The sequence below is a fragment of the Artemia franciscana genome, chromosome 2, assembly GCF_032884065.1.
Source record: "Artemia franciscana chromosome 2, ASM3288406v1, whole genome shotgun sequence".
In the NCBI taxonomy this organism is placed as follows: domain Eukaryota; kingdom Metazoa; phylum Arthropoda; class Branchiopoda; order Anostraca; family Artemiidae; genus Artemia; species Artemia franciscana.
The window spans coordinates 19112024-19129030 of NC_088864.1; the positions used below are offsets into that span (position 1 = coordinate 19112024).

Consider the following 17007-nt stretch of genomic DNA (forward strand, 5'->3'; position numbering starts at 1 on the left):
AAATAGCCTAGAGGACATTATTCTCCATCTGATGATGCTTATCGATTGCTACTCTGGGAGGGCAAAGTACAACTTTACTTTACTCTTCAAGCGTGTGTCTCAAACTCATAATAATGCCCCCTTACTACGTCACTGTAATATTCTTAACGAGGGGTGGTGCCCTCATTTTAAATCCGAGTTTTTGTCTCCCAAATCCCCATCTTCAATACCTGTAGCTCAAGCAATCAGAAAAGTAATCCAAAAGTAAAAACGAACTGCAGCATTAATCGCGTGGGAGCCGTCTAAAAAATGTGGGTCATATTCTGATTAAACTCCTTGCACTTGATGAACATTGTATTCTGGCAGTCCGCTGTACCTTCAACTATTCGAGGCTTGAATCTGGTTCCTAATAAGGGAAAAGTTGAATCCTAGTGCGTCTCTTTTGACTCATCACTATTGCAACTTCTCTGTAAACTTTTTGAGCTTCTTTTTCCTGATGAGCTGTAGGCAACTTGCAATACTCTTCCAGATCAATTAGGACTCAAAGAAAAATCTGGCTGTCTTGACATGCATGCTGCAATAGCAAACGCCCTCGCTGATGCAGAATTGGCGGGCCGTCCTGGCTGAGTGGTTGCCACGCTGGCGTGGGAATTCTTTGTCCAAGGGGCACGGGTTCAATCCCAGTTGTGACCAGTTATTAAGTTTGGGACGGGGGTCAGTGGCGTGACTCTGCAAGCTCAGCCTGAGGTGACCCAGCTCTAAATGGGTACCTGGAGAAATCTGGGGAAGGTAAGCAGGAAGGGTGTATGAAAGCACAGGATGGTTGGCCCCCAACCCCCATTGCACTTCCTGGCTGAAGGGCCATGAAACGGAGATCAGCACCGCCGGTTTGGACCTTAAGGTCTAGTGCCGTCTTACTTACTTACTTACTTTTTACTTAATTGGCGGGCGAAAGTTTTGTTCTTGCTGGCCACAATGTCAGACGCACACTTGATTCACTTATACACTCTGCAATGCTTCCTAAAACTGAAAGGTAAGGCTTGAACCCAGATGTCACTCTGTATTCTTGGATGTGTATTCATAGGGTGGATTTTCCCCCGCCCTAGGAACGGCTCTGAGTTCTGGAGGCTCATGACCAAGGCTCTTCTCTCTTGGTATTGTAATTTATCTATCTTCTGTGTGTTTTACATGAATAACATCTTGAATATCAGTCGTACGCTGCAGAGATTTTAGTGAAATTTGTGGTGTCCTTCAAAATAAATACCTTAGACTTTGGCTTTAGGTTAGGGCCAGTAACGTTCATAATGTCATCTATGTAAGAAACTAAAGTTAAATTTAACCCTTGTAAAAGCACCAGTATGGGGATTGGGCTTGTGTATTGAGTATATGACTACTAAAGAGTGAAGTGGAAGTAATCGTTCCTTGTCTACAACATTTTCTAACACTAATTAGGCGATCACATATACTAGACTCCGTATGCACCAGGAGGAATTTACCGCAACCAGCTGAGATTTGTAACTTCACTTGTAAAACAAGTTGGAGAGATACTTTCAACACTAGTTATCATCAAGTTGTGAAAACGGATTTTTGACAGCTGACCTACCAAGATTGGGTCCTTGAGATGTCAAGTGTACTAATGGCAGAAAAGGGTTTTGGCACTATGGCCCCACATGTGGGCAGACTAATCTGACAATGTTTATATAATATTTATTTTCGATAGACTATCACAAGTTCTAACAAAGTGGGATTTTCTTCTTATGTCAATTGAAAGAGAATGACTGACAAACAGAAAGCATCTAAAACCTAGATAATTTTTAAAGCTAATTAAAAGAAGTCTACTACATAAAAATAGTTGCTAAAAAATTTAAACAATTTAGTAAAATGTAGCCATAAAAATAGTGTTTTCAAAAATTAGTAAAACAAGCATTACGCAATTAATGACAAGACAAAAATGAAAGAGGGGGCAGATATATATATAATACTTTATGATAAACAACTATGATAAGCTACAAGAAAAAAAAATGTTGAATTCAAATTTCAAGTCAAACAGTATCGAAACCAAAACACACAATCACAGTGCAAGTCAAAGATATAAAATAAGATAAAAAATTAGAAACAATTGTTGACTGGAAAAGAAAAAACTTGTGGTAAAAACTAACATAAAGAAAAATTCTAAAAAATAAAAATAAACTGAGGGTTAAAAGTATGTCACAAAGCAGCAAAAACGGAAATAAAATGTCAATATAAAAAGTGGTAATCATTTTTGTGAAAGTACACAAACCAAAGAAGAGACAAAGTTTATTTTTTTAAATTTTGTATTAATTTGTTTTGATATTTCAGCACAAATATCAAGAATTACTAAGGTAAATAAAACTCTTTCGAAACTTCTCGGTAACATGATTGATTGCTGAGTAAGCTAGTACAGTCAAGAAGGCTAAGTGGGCGAGAGAGTGTCCACTGGGACTGTGGTATCATAAAAAATGTCCTCAGTAGGGGGATTGGGAATGTCGGACTTAGCAAAACTTAAACAAATGTTGCCCTTCCTTTTTTTTAAGGTTGTAAGACGTGTAGCTTTGAGCTGCACCTCTGTAATAATATAAGCCATGCATTTGGCAATAACCCGAAATTGCACTAGCAACAGCCTTTTCTTCCATTTTAATCTGAAAGCTACAATCTTCCATTTCAAAATATTCTAGAAGCTACCATATAGAAATACTTCAAGTTACCCAAATCAATTTTGGGTAAAAAAAAAAACTTGTAATTCGCACGAGTGGAAACCCGTCCCTCGTAAAAAATTAAACTGTGAGAATGGTAGTACTTAGCCACTATCATGGTCTGTCTGTAGTTATACTCGGAAGGTAAAGATGATAGAGAGTAGGACGAGTAAGCAAAGAGGCGGGGACAAAATGACGTCAAATGGTATCACAAAGAATTTACTCTCGCTCTTTACGCTAAAGTTTGTTTAGTACTTTCAAAAGAACTATTTATTCTAATTATACGTCCTTTGTGATTCAGGGGTCATTCTTAAAGAATTAGAACAAAATTCGAACTTTAGCGTAAAGAGCGAGGTAATGACCAGGGGGCGAACCCCCTCATATACTTAATAATTTCTATTCGTTTTAAATTTTAATGTTGCTCCTTACTTTCAGTTGAAAAAACTTGTTTTTTCTTATTTAATTTTGGGGAAAATCGGTGGGTCGCTTATTTTTGGCCGTAAAAACACTAAACAAGAAAAGAGTCTCGCTATTGCAAAATATACTTGGCATATACATAGTGGGCTATGTAATTCTTCATTTGGAGGGTTGAAGGTAAGGTGAAGTTACGTGCTTGTAGAAATAAGATTAGTATTTCTGCTTTTTTTTCTGGTAAATAATGAGGAATAAGTTGTGACTCTAAGGGTCCTATCAAGGGCACAAATTCAAACTTGTGGATGAAGTAATATGTTTGAAAGAGCATAAAAAGACACATCTACCTTGGGAAGCATTCTAAAAAACTGTAAATGTGCTTGAATTGGTGTGTGTGTAACTGAACCACCGTGCAACTCAACCCCCATATAATCGAACACCCGTGCAACTCAACCTCATTTAACTGGACCGCCCCCATATAATCGAACACCCGTGCAACTCAACCCCATTTAACTGGACCCCTGTATAAATGAACCACCTTGTAAATGAACCCACGTGTAACTTAACCATCGTGTAACTGAACCACCGGGCAACTTAGCCCTCGTGTAACTGAACCCTCGTCCGACTGAACCACGTACTCAGTTTTTCAGTATTCTAAAAAACTGAGGCAATACCGTTGGATAAACACAAGTTAGAATCTTTACCCGTTCAACCATGTTGATATTGTTTCTTTTTTAAAGTCGTGACATAAACGCCTGTCAAGATTATTCATAAAAAATCTCTGTTTTATTTTCGCAAAAAAGGAAATAGGGTGTCACAAACCATCGAAGCAGATTTATTTCTCTTTTTTCAGATGAGTCAGCCCTTTCTGAACGTTGAGTAATAAACGTCTGTGTTGAAATATTTGAACTTTTTGAATCTAGATATCGAATTTCGATCAGATAGCTTTGATGAGATTGCATCTAGAAAGGACATTGGAAGGGATTTGGTTGCACCCCAACCTTTTTTTCAATTTTCCCTCAACATGTTCTGAAAGTTTAAGCTTCGTACCCTCAGGTTTATACCCTCAGCTGTTCTCTGCACATTACAGATACGTCTTCTTATAAAACTGGATACACACAGTAACTTTTGGTTTAGTTGAAGATGCTCCTAAACATTTCCCGAACGAAGTGACGACTGATACCATCAGCCATTCGAGATATTGCTGGTATTTCCTTTTCACAATCAATAAAGGAAAACTGTTTTTTGATTGTCTTTGGCATCCTTCTTCATTTTTCTTTAGAGTTTGACCTTAATACTCCACGCTTTTTGTTTATTTCTAGGATCAAGCATGCCCTCTTTTTTTGATAAAAAAAACAACTTATCAACAGTTCGTGGTAACGAACTGTAAGTAAGGAGCGCCCCGGCTCAATAGTAACAGAAACTCTAAAAAACGGATTCTGATACCAATAGATATATCAGAATAATCAGTTTACTGTGCTGACTTTAAATACACAGGGTTCATTAAGTTTAGCCTTACGGATTAAAGGCTACGAGCCTGAAAAAATTTGCCTGATTTCCGAAAAAGGGGAAGCATTCTCTATAAGTACTACAATCTTAATGAAAATCACACCATTAGATTCAGCACATCAGAAGACATTACTGTAGTAGTTTCAGGCTCCTATCTGCAAAAATGGGGAATTTTGTATTTTTTACCAGATGTAAGATCACGGATGCGTGTTTGTTTTTGTTGTTGTTGTTGCTTTTTCAGGGGTGATCGTATCGGCCCAGTGGTCCTGGAATATCGGGTGAGGGCTCATTTGAACAGAAATTAAAAAGTTTGACTGCCTTTTTTAAGTGATCAGAAAGATTGGAGGGCAACATGGCCCCCTCCCCCTCCCCAAAATCGTCTGATCAAAATTTTGAAATAGTCATTGTGCTCATATTAGTTGGAAGGCCCAGTAACTATGCCTTTGGATATAAAAGACCCCCCCACAGTTCCAGGGGAAAGGTCTTTAAGTCATAAAATTTGTCCATTTTTACACATAGTATTTCTTATTGTGAAATGTGTATACATTTTCGGGTGAAGGCGAATTTTTTGCGGGAGTTTTTTTTCCAAGGGGAATCTTCTGTGGGGAGGGAGGTTTCCAGGGGGTGAACTTGTCAGAAAAAATTATACACTGATGGAATTTGCCAGAATTTCTATGCAAAATGCGTTTTAAATGTCTTGCTTCCTCTTCTGCGTCTTTTACGCGTGCACTTTTTGAGGGTAATTGCCGAGAGTAAATGTTCACCGGGATTGAATTTTCTAGAAGATATTTACATGGGGAGGGGGATTTCTCCGTGGAGGTGTGGCCAGATTTCCTGGTATATCTTAAAACGATCAGAAATTGAATATAAAAAACAAATAGCACTAAAAAACTTAGCGTAAAGAGCGAGGCGTTGAGGAGGGGGCAATACTTTTAACTATTTAAAAGTCAAAAGTGGTTGGAGTTAAACTAGCACCCCCAATCATTTCCCCAAGCACGTGTGATGAAAATAGTTCAGATAACCTTTTTGTTCAGCATGGTTGAAAGGTCCAGCAATTATTTTATTGGAAATATTCCTAATACATTCAAAAAAGACAAAAGTTAAGACAAAGGTGAGCTTTTCTGAGAATGTTCGGAGGACTGTTGAAAAATTGAAACACGATGTTCATATGCCACAGTAACTAGAAATCCAAACACTGGTCCTAAAATTGCTCTGAAATAATGAGTCCTTTTTGTTATATAAATCCTCAAAGTTCAAATATTTTCTACACAGATTCTTATTGCTCAACGTTTCCAAACATAAAAGCTTTTCGTTCGGCTTTCCACCAAAGGAGGTGATTAACCTTTTTCAAACCAAAGGATAATCAGCCACGAGCAGAGAAAATTTCAACAGATGAAAAATAATAAAATAAGTAAGGTCATAAAAAACCATTACAGTATGTAGACAGTGGGATCCGGTGTTCCCCCCCCCCCCGACAAAAACCTGCGAAAAATACCCCTCCTCCCACACACACACCCGAAAAATACCCCTCCTCCCACACACACACCCGAAAAATACCCCTCACCCTCCGTCTAAAATATCCCCCCGGAAAATACCCCTTGCAGTTTTTTGATCTCCAATCACTTTCGACTTATAAAAACGACTAGAACTGCATGGGAATTATAAAGTAGTTTATACCTCCGTTCTCCTCTTGTCTCTCCCTTAGAGCTAATTCTGTATGTATCAGAAGGTTCAATGAGAGCTGAAATGTTTTGGCATTAAAATGCACCCTTTAAGGTATCTCCCTCTCTCCTTAACAACAAAACAATCACAGAACCCCATTGCAGAAGTTTAAGTGCCTTTTTAAGTTTTGTAATTTGTCCATTTCTTACAAATAGTATTTGTTGTTAGGAAACATACGAACATTTTTTGTGTGGGAGCTTTCTGCAGGGGGGATTTTTTCATGGTAATAAATTTTTGTAAGGGGGGGGCATGGCTTACATGCAATACTTATGGTGTGTAAATCCTCTTTTCCACAATCCTTAGCACTTTTCACCTTAAAAAAATAATAAAAACACACCTCAAATAAAATTCTCAAATTTAGAAAACCATATTTCCGCGAAGGTGTGTTTTCCAGGAAGGATTTTCCTGGGGGGGGGGTATACACCTAGACCCTTAGACAGTGACAGGACGAGGAGAACCCCCATTAACAAACATAAAAAATGAGAAATAAATCTGGCCTTAAGAGTTTGTGACGTCCGATTTTAACAACAAAACAGAGCTTTTTTTTTAATCATCGTGATAGTCATTTATGTCATGACTTTAAAAAATAAACAATTGCAACAAGGTTGAACTTGTAGAGATTCTAACTTGTGTTTTACCCAATGATATTGCCTAATATTTTTAGAATATTGAAAAGTGAGTACAGTGGTTGAGTTCCTCAAGGGTTCAGTTGCACGGTGCTTCTGTTTCACGGAGATTCAGTTGCAATGGGGTTCAGTTCAATAGAGTTGAGTTGCACGAAGGTTCAGTTGCACGTGGTTCAGTTGCGAGGGGGTTCAGTTACGCGGTGTTTCAGTTGCAATGGAACCACTTGAATGTGTACGTAAATACAAATTAAATGCCCTGGAATTTGAAGCACTGAGCCCCAAGTTCTGAGCTTTTGTATTAAGCTTTTTAATTCTTACGCTTCTTCTTAAAGGTCACTTTCAGTTTCAATGGAAGCGCTTTCGGTCAGTCCAATCAGCTTCAATGAATAGGCCTTGTTAAAAAAAAAGAATATTGAACAATCTTTGACACATTTCAAAATCCTCTGTAAGCTATTAACTTATCTTTTATGTTTTTATCCAATTTTAGATGAAAAGTACGCCATATGCTCCATTAGTGGTTTTCAGTCTAATGTCAAACTGGCAGAAGATCTTATTAAAGAAGCTGAAGGAAACTATTTGAAAATAGGACGTTCAGAAATTTCTGTCCCAGAGGTAGATTTAGTATACTTTTTTGTTCGCGGACATAGCTACAGGACTTGAGAGTTTAATAGAGTGCCGTAATTTTAATAAAACAGGTGAGGGACATGGTGGAGGATGATTCCCTATTGACAATGACCAAGTAAATCCGGGTTGAACTCTGTCAGATCCATCCGCCAAGGTCTTTGGCCAAACTTTTTGGTTTCGCGTATAACAGATAAATGTTTGCATATATTTAAAATGTACATCTAATGTTTGCGTAAATGTCTGCATATATGTAAATATGTATATTTATGCATGCATGTACACTTACATATGTATAATATGCATTTAATTAATTAATTAAATAAATAAATGAAAAGAACACTCAACCCAAAGTAAAATTTCCGTGTTAATCTGATTTCGTTCATGTCTATTACTAACTCGCACTAAATAAAAATGTATCATGTGGTCATTACTTGGAAACGAATGACATATTATTCACGCCTAGGGCTACACATTAAGTCATTCGTTCATAAGTAGGAAATGCTTAAAAGAAAATTAATCATCGAACTCATTTTGGACGGTGGGGGTCCTTTGAACTGATTCTATTCAGGAATGTTTGTTCCCTAACCAAGCTGTAATTGTGTTTTTGCATAGGTATGCAAAGTTCCTCCGTTTGAGGAGGACTTTTGGTGCATCTTTAGTGGTGAGGGGGGCGAACATATCCCGTTCTAAGAGAGCCTAAACCATTCTAACCGTTTTGATTATACGCTTTTTCTTTACTGGTAACAATAGTAAAGTAATTCCTCTAAAGCTGCTGACTGCTGTGTATTTGTTTTTGAAACTTTTACTCTTTTAATTCCGTGGGGTAACTGTATGTTGTCGATGCTATTTTTAGTTATTTTTTAAGTATTTTGATTAGAACTTATGCGTCAACAATTTGCTGCCATTCATTCTTCTAATTTTTTTTTTTAACCGTTTTTGGTTCATATTCGAGTATCATGTTAGACGTATTAGTTTGGGTCTCATATTAGTTTGGATCTCAGTTTGGTTCTAATTTTGGGTCGTATTAGATTGGGTCTCATAGATGTATACTAATGTTAAAAATTAGAGAAGAGCATGTTTGCCTGTAAGGAAGGGAAGCAAGGTGCCAATTTCTTCCCCTCTCCTAGAAAACCAAAAATATTTTAGATGTACAACGGTGATGCAACATAAAATTGTTATTGGATTTAAGGGTAGCTGTGGGGAAGCAGAGAAGACATTAGTACCCCCATCCCCCAGAAGTAACATTTTGAAATAAACAATTAGCAATTATGGCAACAATTTAAAGTAAAAGTGTTATGGTGTGTCCTGGAAAAATCATTTTTTGAACCTTAAGCCTCTCCCCCCTTGTGAATAAATTTGTATGGGTAACTAGATAAGAGAAAGATTTACGAAGAAGAACGTAAACTAGAACAACCATAATTTTTTGTAAAATCTGCATCTGAGTATTTCCTCCAAAACGATTGCCTAGCTTGATCACCTTTATTTTGATCGCTTCAAACTACCCATAACTTAGGGTATTGAACCAAAGTTCAGTTACATCTGTTTTCGGTTCTGAGCAAATGTTTATTTTTTCAGGAAAAGCTTGACCTGGTTCTTGGACGCAATCTTGACAATTTCAACCAAATCCAGCAAGAATCTGGTGCCGTAATTTTATTTGAAAGAAGGACTTACATTTCTAAGAAAGGTTTGTTTATAAAACAGATTTCTTTGTGCCATAATTCTGCTCCCAGTTATAATTAGGTGCCCCATATTTGTTTGAAAGACTAAAATCCAATCCTAAGAAAAGTTTCTATTACAGTTAAAATGTGTGCTGTGTTTTATAACTGTGTTCTGTGCCATAATTGGAGTCAAAACGACAAAAAACCGTAAAGAAGGAAAAGCGAGTATAAAAACAGCCAGTAAAAAAAAAACGCAGATTGCAATGCAAATATTTCGGTTAATACTTCCGCTTAACCGTCCTCAGTGCACAATAATAATAAATAATAAGGTCGTCCTCTTTTAGTTTTTGTGTTTGTTTTAAGATTTGGTTTTTTATATTATCTTTGGATTTTTATTGGTATTTTTTTTTATTCTGTACTGAGGACGGTCAAGCGGAGGTCTTGACCGAAATATTTGCATTGTAATCTGCGTTTTTTTTTCACTGGCTGTTTGTATTCTCGTTTTCTCTTCTTTACGGTTTTTTATCGTTTCGCAATGATTAGCCTATGTGGTCTCAGAAATTATTTATAATTGGAGTCCACACCTATCTTAGGAAGGAGTATATTCAGCTCCTCGAAAGATATGTTCGATGCAACTGTTAAAGCAGTAATCTGGTAATAAAATTGGTAAAGTAATTTGATCATGTAAGATCAAAAGCTGAATTCATGTTTTATTTAGGGATCATATAGCTGAAAATGGCAAGCTTTACGTAGCAGCAAGGGGAGAAGGGGTTGATTCGGTTGACCCACTGCGCTCTAAAATGTGTGAAACCATATAAAATACATCATGTATTTTACAGCTTCCTAATTATACAGTTAACTTCCTAGTTAACTAGGAAGTATAAATACAACTTCCTAGATGTTTTCTCTATCTTTGGCCGCCATCCCTTGCATCCATCTCGCATCAACAAAGCTTTAGAATTTCAGTGAACACATCACCGCTTGCCCACAGTAGCTAAAAGTTTGTCAACTGTAAGGTGATGGATTATAAATATAGGCTATTGAAAATTCACCGCACAGACAATATTTGTTGTAGCTTACTTTATAATACAAGCTCTTGATAGAGACTTCCAAATATTTTAAATCACGCTCTTATTGAGAGGGAAAGAGCTTGTTTTTTAATAAACGTAAATACATTTTTGACGATTTAGTGGTCACCAACAAAATCCTATATAAAAGAGTTAAAGAGGAATAAGAGTCGCTCGTTTTATTTGGTCGCTCAGTCCTTTTAATATCCTAATTTCTCAGATATTTTGAAGTACTCGGAAACAAAGTACTCTTGCTCAAGGAAGTTTCTTTACAGTTTCAATGCTATTTTTCATTCTAATTTTCAATGTTGAATTAAATTTTCAATCCTCAGAGCTTCTGCTGTATATTTTTTTTAGAGTTTGTATTTATTGGCGAAGCTTGGGTGCTTTAAGAGGGGGGAGTGCGAAATTTTTGAATGCAGCTATGTACGGTTGATTCACAACTGTAGTTATTTTCTTTTTTCTGCTTTCCTTTATTTTTCGTGTGAAACGATTCTTTTTTGAATTGTTGATTTTCCAGTAAAAAAGAAGAAGTAAAATAAGTTCTTAAAACAAATTAGCTAGATATGATAGCCGAAAAGTTGAAAATCGTAGAGAAATGTACGCAAAAATAGGGTTAAATACAGAAGTTTGGAATGCAATTCGAAATCTAATGAAGTAATTTGTATGAGAACCACATGCTTTTTTTGGACTAAATGAAAGAAGAAGTGTAAAAAAGGGGCCCAAAGATTAACTAAGGTTGTTATGGACTCCCACAGCCCCTGGGAAAGGTTGCCGTTGTTACTGTCTCCTATTTGTGCTACACCTCTCCGGGCATGCATGTCACTCCACAATGCCGAACTAGAGTCAACCTGTTGGAGGTTCTCCCTGGGGAACACACGCAGGTTGACTACAGGTGGACTTACTTGAAAATTTTCCTCTCATGCATGTCACTCCACAATGCTGAACTAGAGTCAACCCTCTCATGCTAATTCACGGTGGGTTCAACCTGTTGGAGGTTCTACCTTGAATGGAGTTTCCAGAGAATGGGGAGAGAATACCGTGTTGGAGTTTCCAGAGAATGAATTTTTCAGGGAAAATTTTAAGCTGGGGGAATTTGCCAGAATTCCTATACGAAATTCTTCTTATGTCTTGCTTTCTCTTTGCTGACTCAATATTGCCCGTGGAGATGTTAAGGGTAATCATCCGGGGTAAATTAGGTTTTATTTATTTTTTGCAAATAAAGTGGACGGGGGATGAGAGCGTGAAACGCTGCAATGAAAAGCAGAAAAAGCTCATATTTGGATAGGTAATAGGCACTAATCGGTCGTATACTTATTTAGCTACTATTACATACTGCTTACCAATTCCCCAGACTTAAGCAATCATAAACAACTGACAGTGTTTGGTTACGAGAATAAAAGGCAATCACCACTAAAACAAAATAGAGCAAGGTGTATCTTGCAAAATAAATGGTGTGATCCTGCCCTTGGAATGGAAGCTTTTTTGGAGTGTCAAGGGCAGCTTAAAAAAGCAGCCAAATTGGATAAGAAACGTAAGAAATTACTCAAAAATCATAAAAAGAAGTGAACGAGGTGGTTTTGTAATGGGGGAGAGGAAACTTCAGATGTAGGAATAGGCTAATCGTACAGGAAAACCACCTTCCCCCGGGCGTACGTGCCTGCTTTGGTTGACGCTATCATTTGGCTATGTATTGAAATAGTGGTTATAATCACGTCATGTGGCCATAATCACACTCGGAACGTGAACGTCGCCAATGCAGACACCGAAAGGAATAACACAGTGGCTAATATTCGACAATGGGCCACTATTATGTATGTATGAATGGCATGCATCTTTGTCCAAATTTGATAGCCATTAAGTAGCGAATCCAAGAATAACTTGATCCATGCTGAGGTAGAGCTTATATCACAATTCATATCGCCTAACAAAATACAATCCAATCTCTTGTTCCGAACACAAACTAGAGGGGTCTTTAGCGTAGCGCACACATTCATAAACTTTGTTACAGAGGAGAAAGATCTTTGGTCGCATGGATACATCATACATTGATGAGAACTAGGTTAGCAAGATGTATTGCAATGAAGCAATCACTTTCACGATAACACACGGGGGATAACGAGACTGGGTCAGTTTAAACAAAACAGGCCAGCCCACCTGATAGCTTCCTGGAGGTTTTGCACTTTTAACAAAAAGCAAGTGTCCATAACTCCTAAGAAGGGAATTAAAGCTTACTGAGGGCAAGAGATGCTCTTTTAAAAACAGAATGTGGAAATTAGACAGCTTTTGGTTCAAAAAATCGCCCCTATCCTACGTCCCGTTAATGTTGAATATATATAAAATTCAACTTTAATCGACATTTTAGAGAAAATGGAACATGATTGCCATGACAGTTAGCATATTTGGGGGTAGCTTGGCACGGGGAATGGCATAGCGATTCATGCTCACCTGCTCAGCAGGAGCAACACATAGGGCCATCACAAGTGGCCTTCAGATTATTAGATGATTGGCAGTTATGACAGCACCCAGGAGGACACTGGAACTTGGGAACAAGGGAAATATTAAAACCGACTGTCAAGCCAAGTCTCAGCGCATTAACAGGGGAATCAAATTTCTAAAACACCTTAGCAGCAAGGGAATTGCCAATTCGTTTCCTTCGTCAATACCGCGTCAGCCGATTAGCATGCGCCACGTGAAAATTCTTAAGCTTTCATAATACCGATATATTTTGATGTATTTACTTTGACGTCACATTTGATTATTACAGAGGGGATGGGATCGCGACAATCCTTAGCAGAAGTCTGATAAATTTGAACACATCAACTGATCGCTAGATGGTCTTATACTGTGAATACATTCGTGACTAGGTATACGGTCAATAACATGAAGGCGTTTGCAGGATTATTCAGTTGAGAAGGAGCTTTTGAAATGACACTGGTGGCATAATCATTAAAAGGTGGTTGGGAACACAGACCACTAAGAGGAGGGAAGTTCAGGTCGTCAGACGTAATTTTCTCGTAGACTTGTTCGAGTTCGGAGTCGATGTTTCGTAGCCTTGATGCGAGACTTAATACGCAAAAACTGGAATGACGGGAACCTCGGTAGGCGAAATAATCACATAAGTTGGCATAACAAAACTATCAGCCTCACTTTTCTGAAAGGTCTTTATATCTTTTATGTGACGGAAATTAGCTAGATCGCCTTGCCGTATGGGCACAAGTTGGCCCACGAACACTCGAGACCAAAATTTTTAGCTGTCATAATAGAATTTTCATCAAAACATTAGCCGCATGTTGGGCAATAATTTCGTTATCTATCCCTTCAAAAAAATTAGACTGCAAAAACTTTAGCTCTACAGGATGCATGAGCTCCATCATAAAGGTAAATCAAGAAGAGACAATCAGTTAAAGTTATAAATCCGTTCGCTGCTTATGGCACCCTAAATCCGTGCTTCAATACTATTTTAGTGAACATAGGTGAATAACTCAAGGAAGCGTCTGATCCTGCTCAGCTATTCTCTACAATTTAAAGGAGATACCTCCATTCAGGTACACCGGCGCGTGTCCCAGGAGCTGCCCCTCTTCTGCTTGAATAATCACTCTATCACGGCAGGTAGCCCTCGATCTATTCGGCAACTGCATACGCACCTTAAGAGAAAAGACTACAGATGGTGAGATGCTGTAAAAATAGACAGCGCTTACAAATATTTAGATTGGCTGGATATAAGTGGCACTAAACTGATAAAATAATTACTTTCTGATTTTAGCCAGGAAAATAACTCCTAAAAGGATAACCTCACATGGCAGCTGAGTATATCTAATATTGTTTCAAGGTTGTACCCTCTTAATTGTCCACCGTAACTTATTACAGGTAAATTTAAACAAGTAATAAATGTCAGTGTCTTTAGGCATCACAGCATAGATGTCACTGGCAAGCCATTACTCTGCAGAAATGAATTTTTCCGATACTTATGCAACCAAAATGCAATGCCGTCTGTAAATAAAATACTACTATGTCGCCATCATGTAGTCATATATGATATTCATATATCTTCTATATATATAAAAATAAGTTGTCTGTCTGTGGATGTGTCAGGTGACGTCACCTGAAAAAACTGGATCAGGTGACGTCAAAACTGAAAAAACTAAAAAAAAGGCAAAAACTACAAAAAAAACTAAAAACTAATAAAAAAATAAAAAAGCTAAAAAACTAAAAAAACTAAAAAAAGGCAAAAACTACAAAAAAAACTAAAAACTAATAAAAAAGCTAAAAAACTAAAAAAACTAAAAAAAGGCAAAAACTACAAAAAAAACTAAAAACTAATAAAAAAAATAAAAAAGCTAAAAAACTAAAAAAACTAAAAAAACTAAAAAAAGGTAAAAAACTAAAAAAACTAAAAACTAAAAAAAACTAAAAAAAAAAGGAAAAAACTGAAAAATAAGCTAAAATAAAGGTAAAAACCAATAAAAAACTAAAAAAAAAACTGAAAAAACTAAAAAAAGGCAAAAACTACAAAAAAAACTAAAAACTAATAAAAAAAGTAAAAAAGCTAAAAAACTAAAAAAACTAAAAAAACTAAAAAAAGGTAAAAAACTAAAAACAATAAAAAATAAAAAAAAACTAAAAAAAAGGAAAAAACTGAAAAATAAGCTAAAATAAATGACGACACTCAAAGAGAAAGCGACCAGGACAAAAGGAATGTTCGATTAGCAATCAACAAAGCACCGGGACACAGGGAGTATAAATGACGACCAGGACATAAGTAAAAAAAAAATTAACAAAACTAAAAAGAAGGTAAAAACTACAAAAAAACTAAAAAGAAAAAAAAACTAAAAACTAATAAAAAAACTAAAAAATCTAAAAATCTAAATAAACTAAAAAAGAAAAAAAAAGGAAAAAAATAAAGGAGAAAAACAAAACTAAAAAACGAATGTATATACAGACCGGTACACCGGGATACAAATGACGACCGGGACACAGGGAATATAAATGACGACCGGGACACAGGGACACAACTACAACGGGGACACCGGGGGAAACAGGGGGATATAAATGACAACCGGGACAAAAAAACTAAAAAGAAAAAAAAACTAAAAACTAATAAAAAAACTAAAAAATCTAAAAATCTAAATAAGCTAAAAAAGAAAAAAAAGGAAAAAAATAAAGGAGAAAAACAAAACTAAAAAACAAATGTATATACAGACCGGGACACCGGGATACAAATGACGACCGGGACACAGGGAATATAAATGACGACCGGGACACAGGGACACAACTACAACGGGGACACCGGGGGAAACAGGGGGATGTAAATGACGACCGGGACACCGGGACAGGGAATGGTCGATTAGCAATCACCATCAACAAAGCTCAAGGGCAATCATTAGAATCATGAGGTATAGATCTGAATACAGATTGTTTTCCCATGGACCATTATATGTTGCATGTTCAAGAGTCGGTAAACCTGACAATCTATTTATATGCAAAGACAATGGGACAGCAAAGAATGTTGTATATTCGCAAGTTTTACGTAGTTAAAACCATATATATATATATATATATATATATATATATATATATATATATATATATATATATATATATATATATATATATATATATATATATATATATATATATCTATCTATATTCACAGGTGGGACATAGGGACACAACTACAATGGCGCGTAACTATTATGGCGCGTAACGACTTACGCGCGCGGGGGGGCTTGGGGGGGGCGCGAAGCGCCCCCACCAACTAGGTGTTGGGGTGGCGCGAAGCGCCACCCCAACAGCTAGTATATTTATATGTTGATATTCAAATGTTCATATAAATGCTGCTATGATGCCATCATCATATGTCGTCATCAGTTTATTGGGTCTTTGAAAAATGTTCAATGCAGCAGAATGATAATAACAGACAGTTCAAATGCTTGAACTATCATGGTAAAAAGTAATTAGTTCAGTTTCAGTTTATTAAAAAAAAAAAAAAAAAAAAAAAAAAACAAGGAACAAAATGTGTAGGAAATTTAATTTGGTGACTATTAAGCTTTTACGGCTAAAATAAACTAGGGATTTCTGTAAGAAATTACTAACAACACAAAAATAAGATAAGGTAGAAGAACATATATAGAGCTATGTTCTAATCATACCTTAGAATGATAATCCTTCATCTTTGCAAGCGGGCATGCAAGACTACAGTTCTACACAATATAATTTAACAAAAACTATCCAAAAAACGAATTAAACAGTTTTTTTATTTTTCGAGTTTGTTTGCTTTTATATGTATCCTATTTTAAAATGTTTGCTGTGTTTCTGTTTTGTCAGTAGGTGGTTTCCGAAAATTTATAATAAAAGGGACTCCTGAACAAATGCTGAAAGCCAAGAATATTATTGAAAACGTTATAGAGAATAACAGAAGCGGAATTGAACGCAATAGGATTGAAGAATTCTCAAGTGAAGGCCATACAAGTAAAGATTTTCCAAGCAAGGGTCCTGAAGATTGTAATGCCTTTACCTGGGTAAGTTTTACTGTATTCTTTTTTTGTGCACTGACTGCAATGTCGGGCTTAGACAATGTGGCTATTGTTTTCCATTTTGTTCCACCTTAGAAATCTTAGAAACGCCCAAGGTTCTAATCAAACTTTGTCGATAGAAGTTGTATTCGCCCACACAAGGCCAGATGAATCGTCTTTTA

At 36.6% G+C, this 17007-nt stretch overlaps 1 protein-coding gene across 3 annotated transcripts in view; it reads left to right on the plus strand.

Annotated features, from left to right (window-relative positions):
- LOC136038165 (tudor and KH domain-containing protein homolog) overlaps positions 1–17007 on the plus strand; it is a 67485-nt gene that overhangs the window by 19935 nt on the left and 30543 nt on the right. For 2 of the 3 annotated variants that reach the window (XM_065721231.1, XM_065721248.1), the window contains exons 3-5: positions 7449–7573; positions 9161–9269; positions 16638–16831. In XM_065721231.1, coding sequence (XP_065577303.1) covers positions 7449–7573; positions 9161–9269; positions 16638–16831 — 428 coding nt within the window. The remainder of the gene's footprint in view (positions 1–7448; positions 7574–9160; positions 9270–16637; positions 16832–17007) is intronic. The other variant, XM_065721239.1, reaches the window with a different exon arrangement.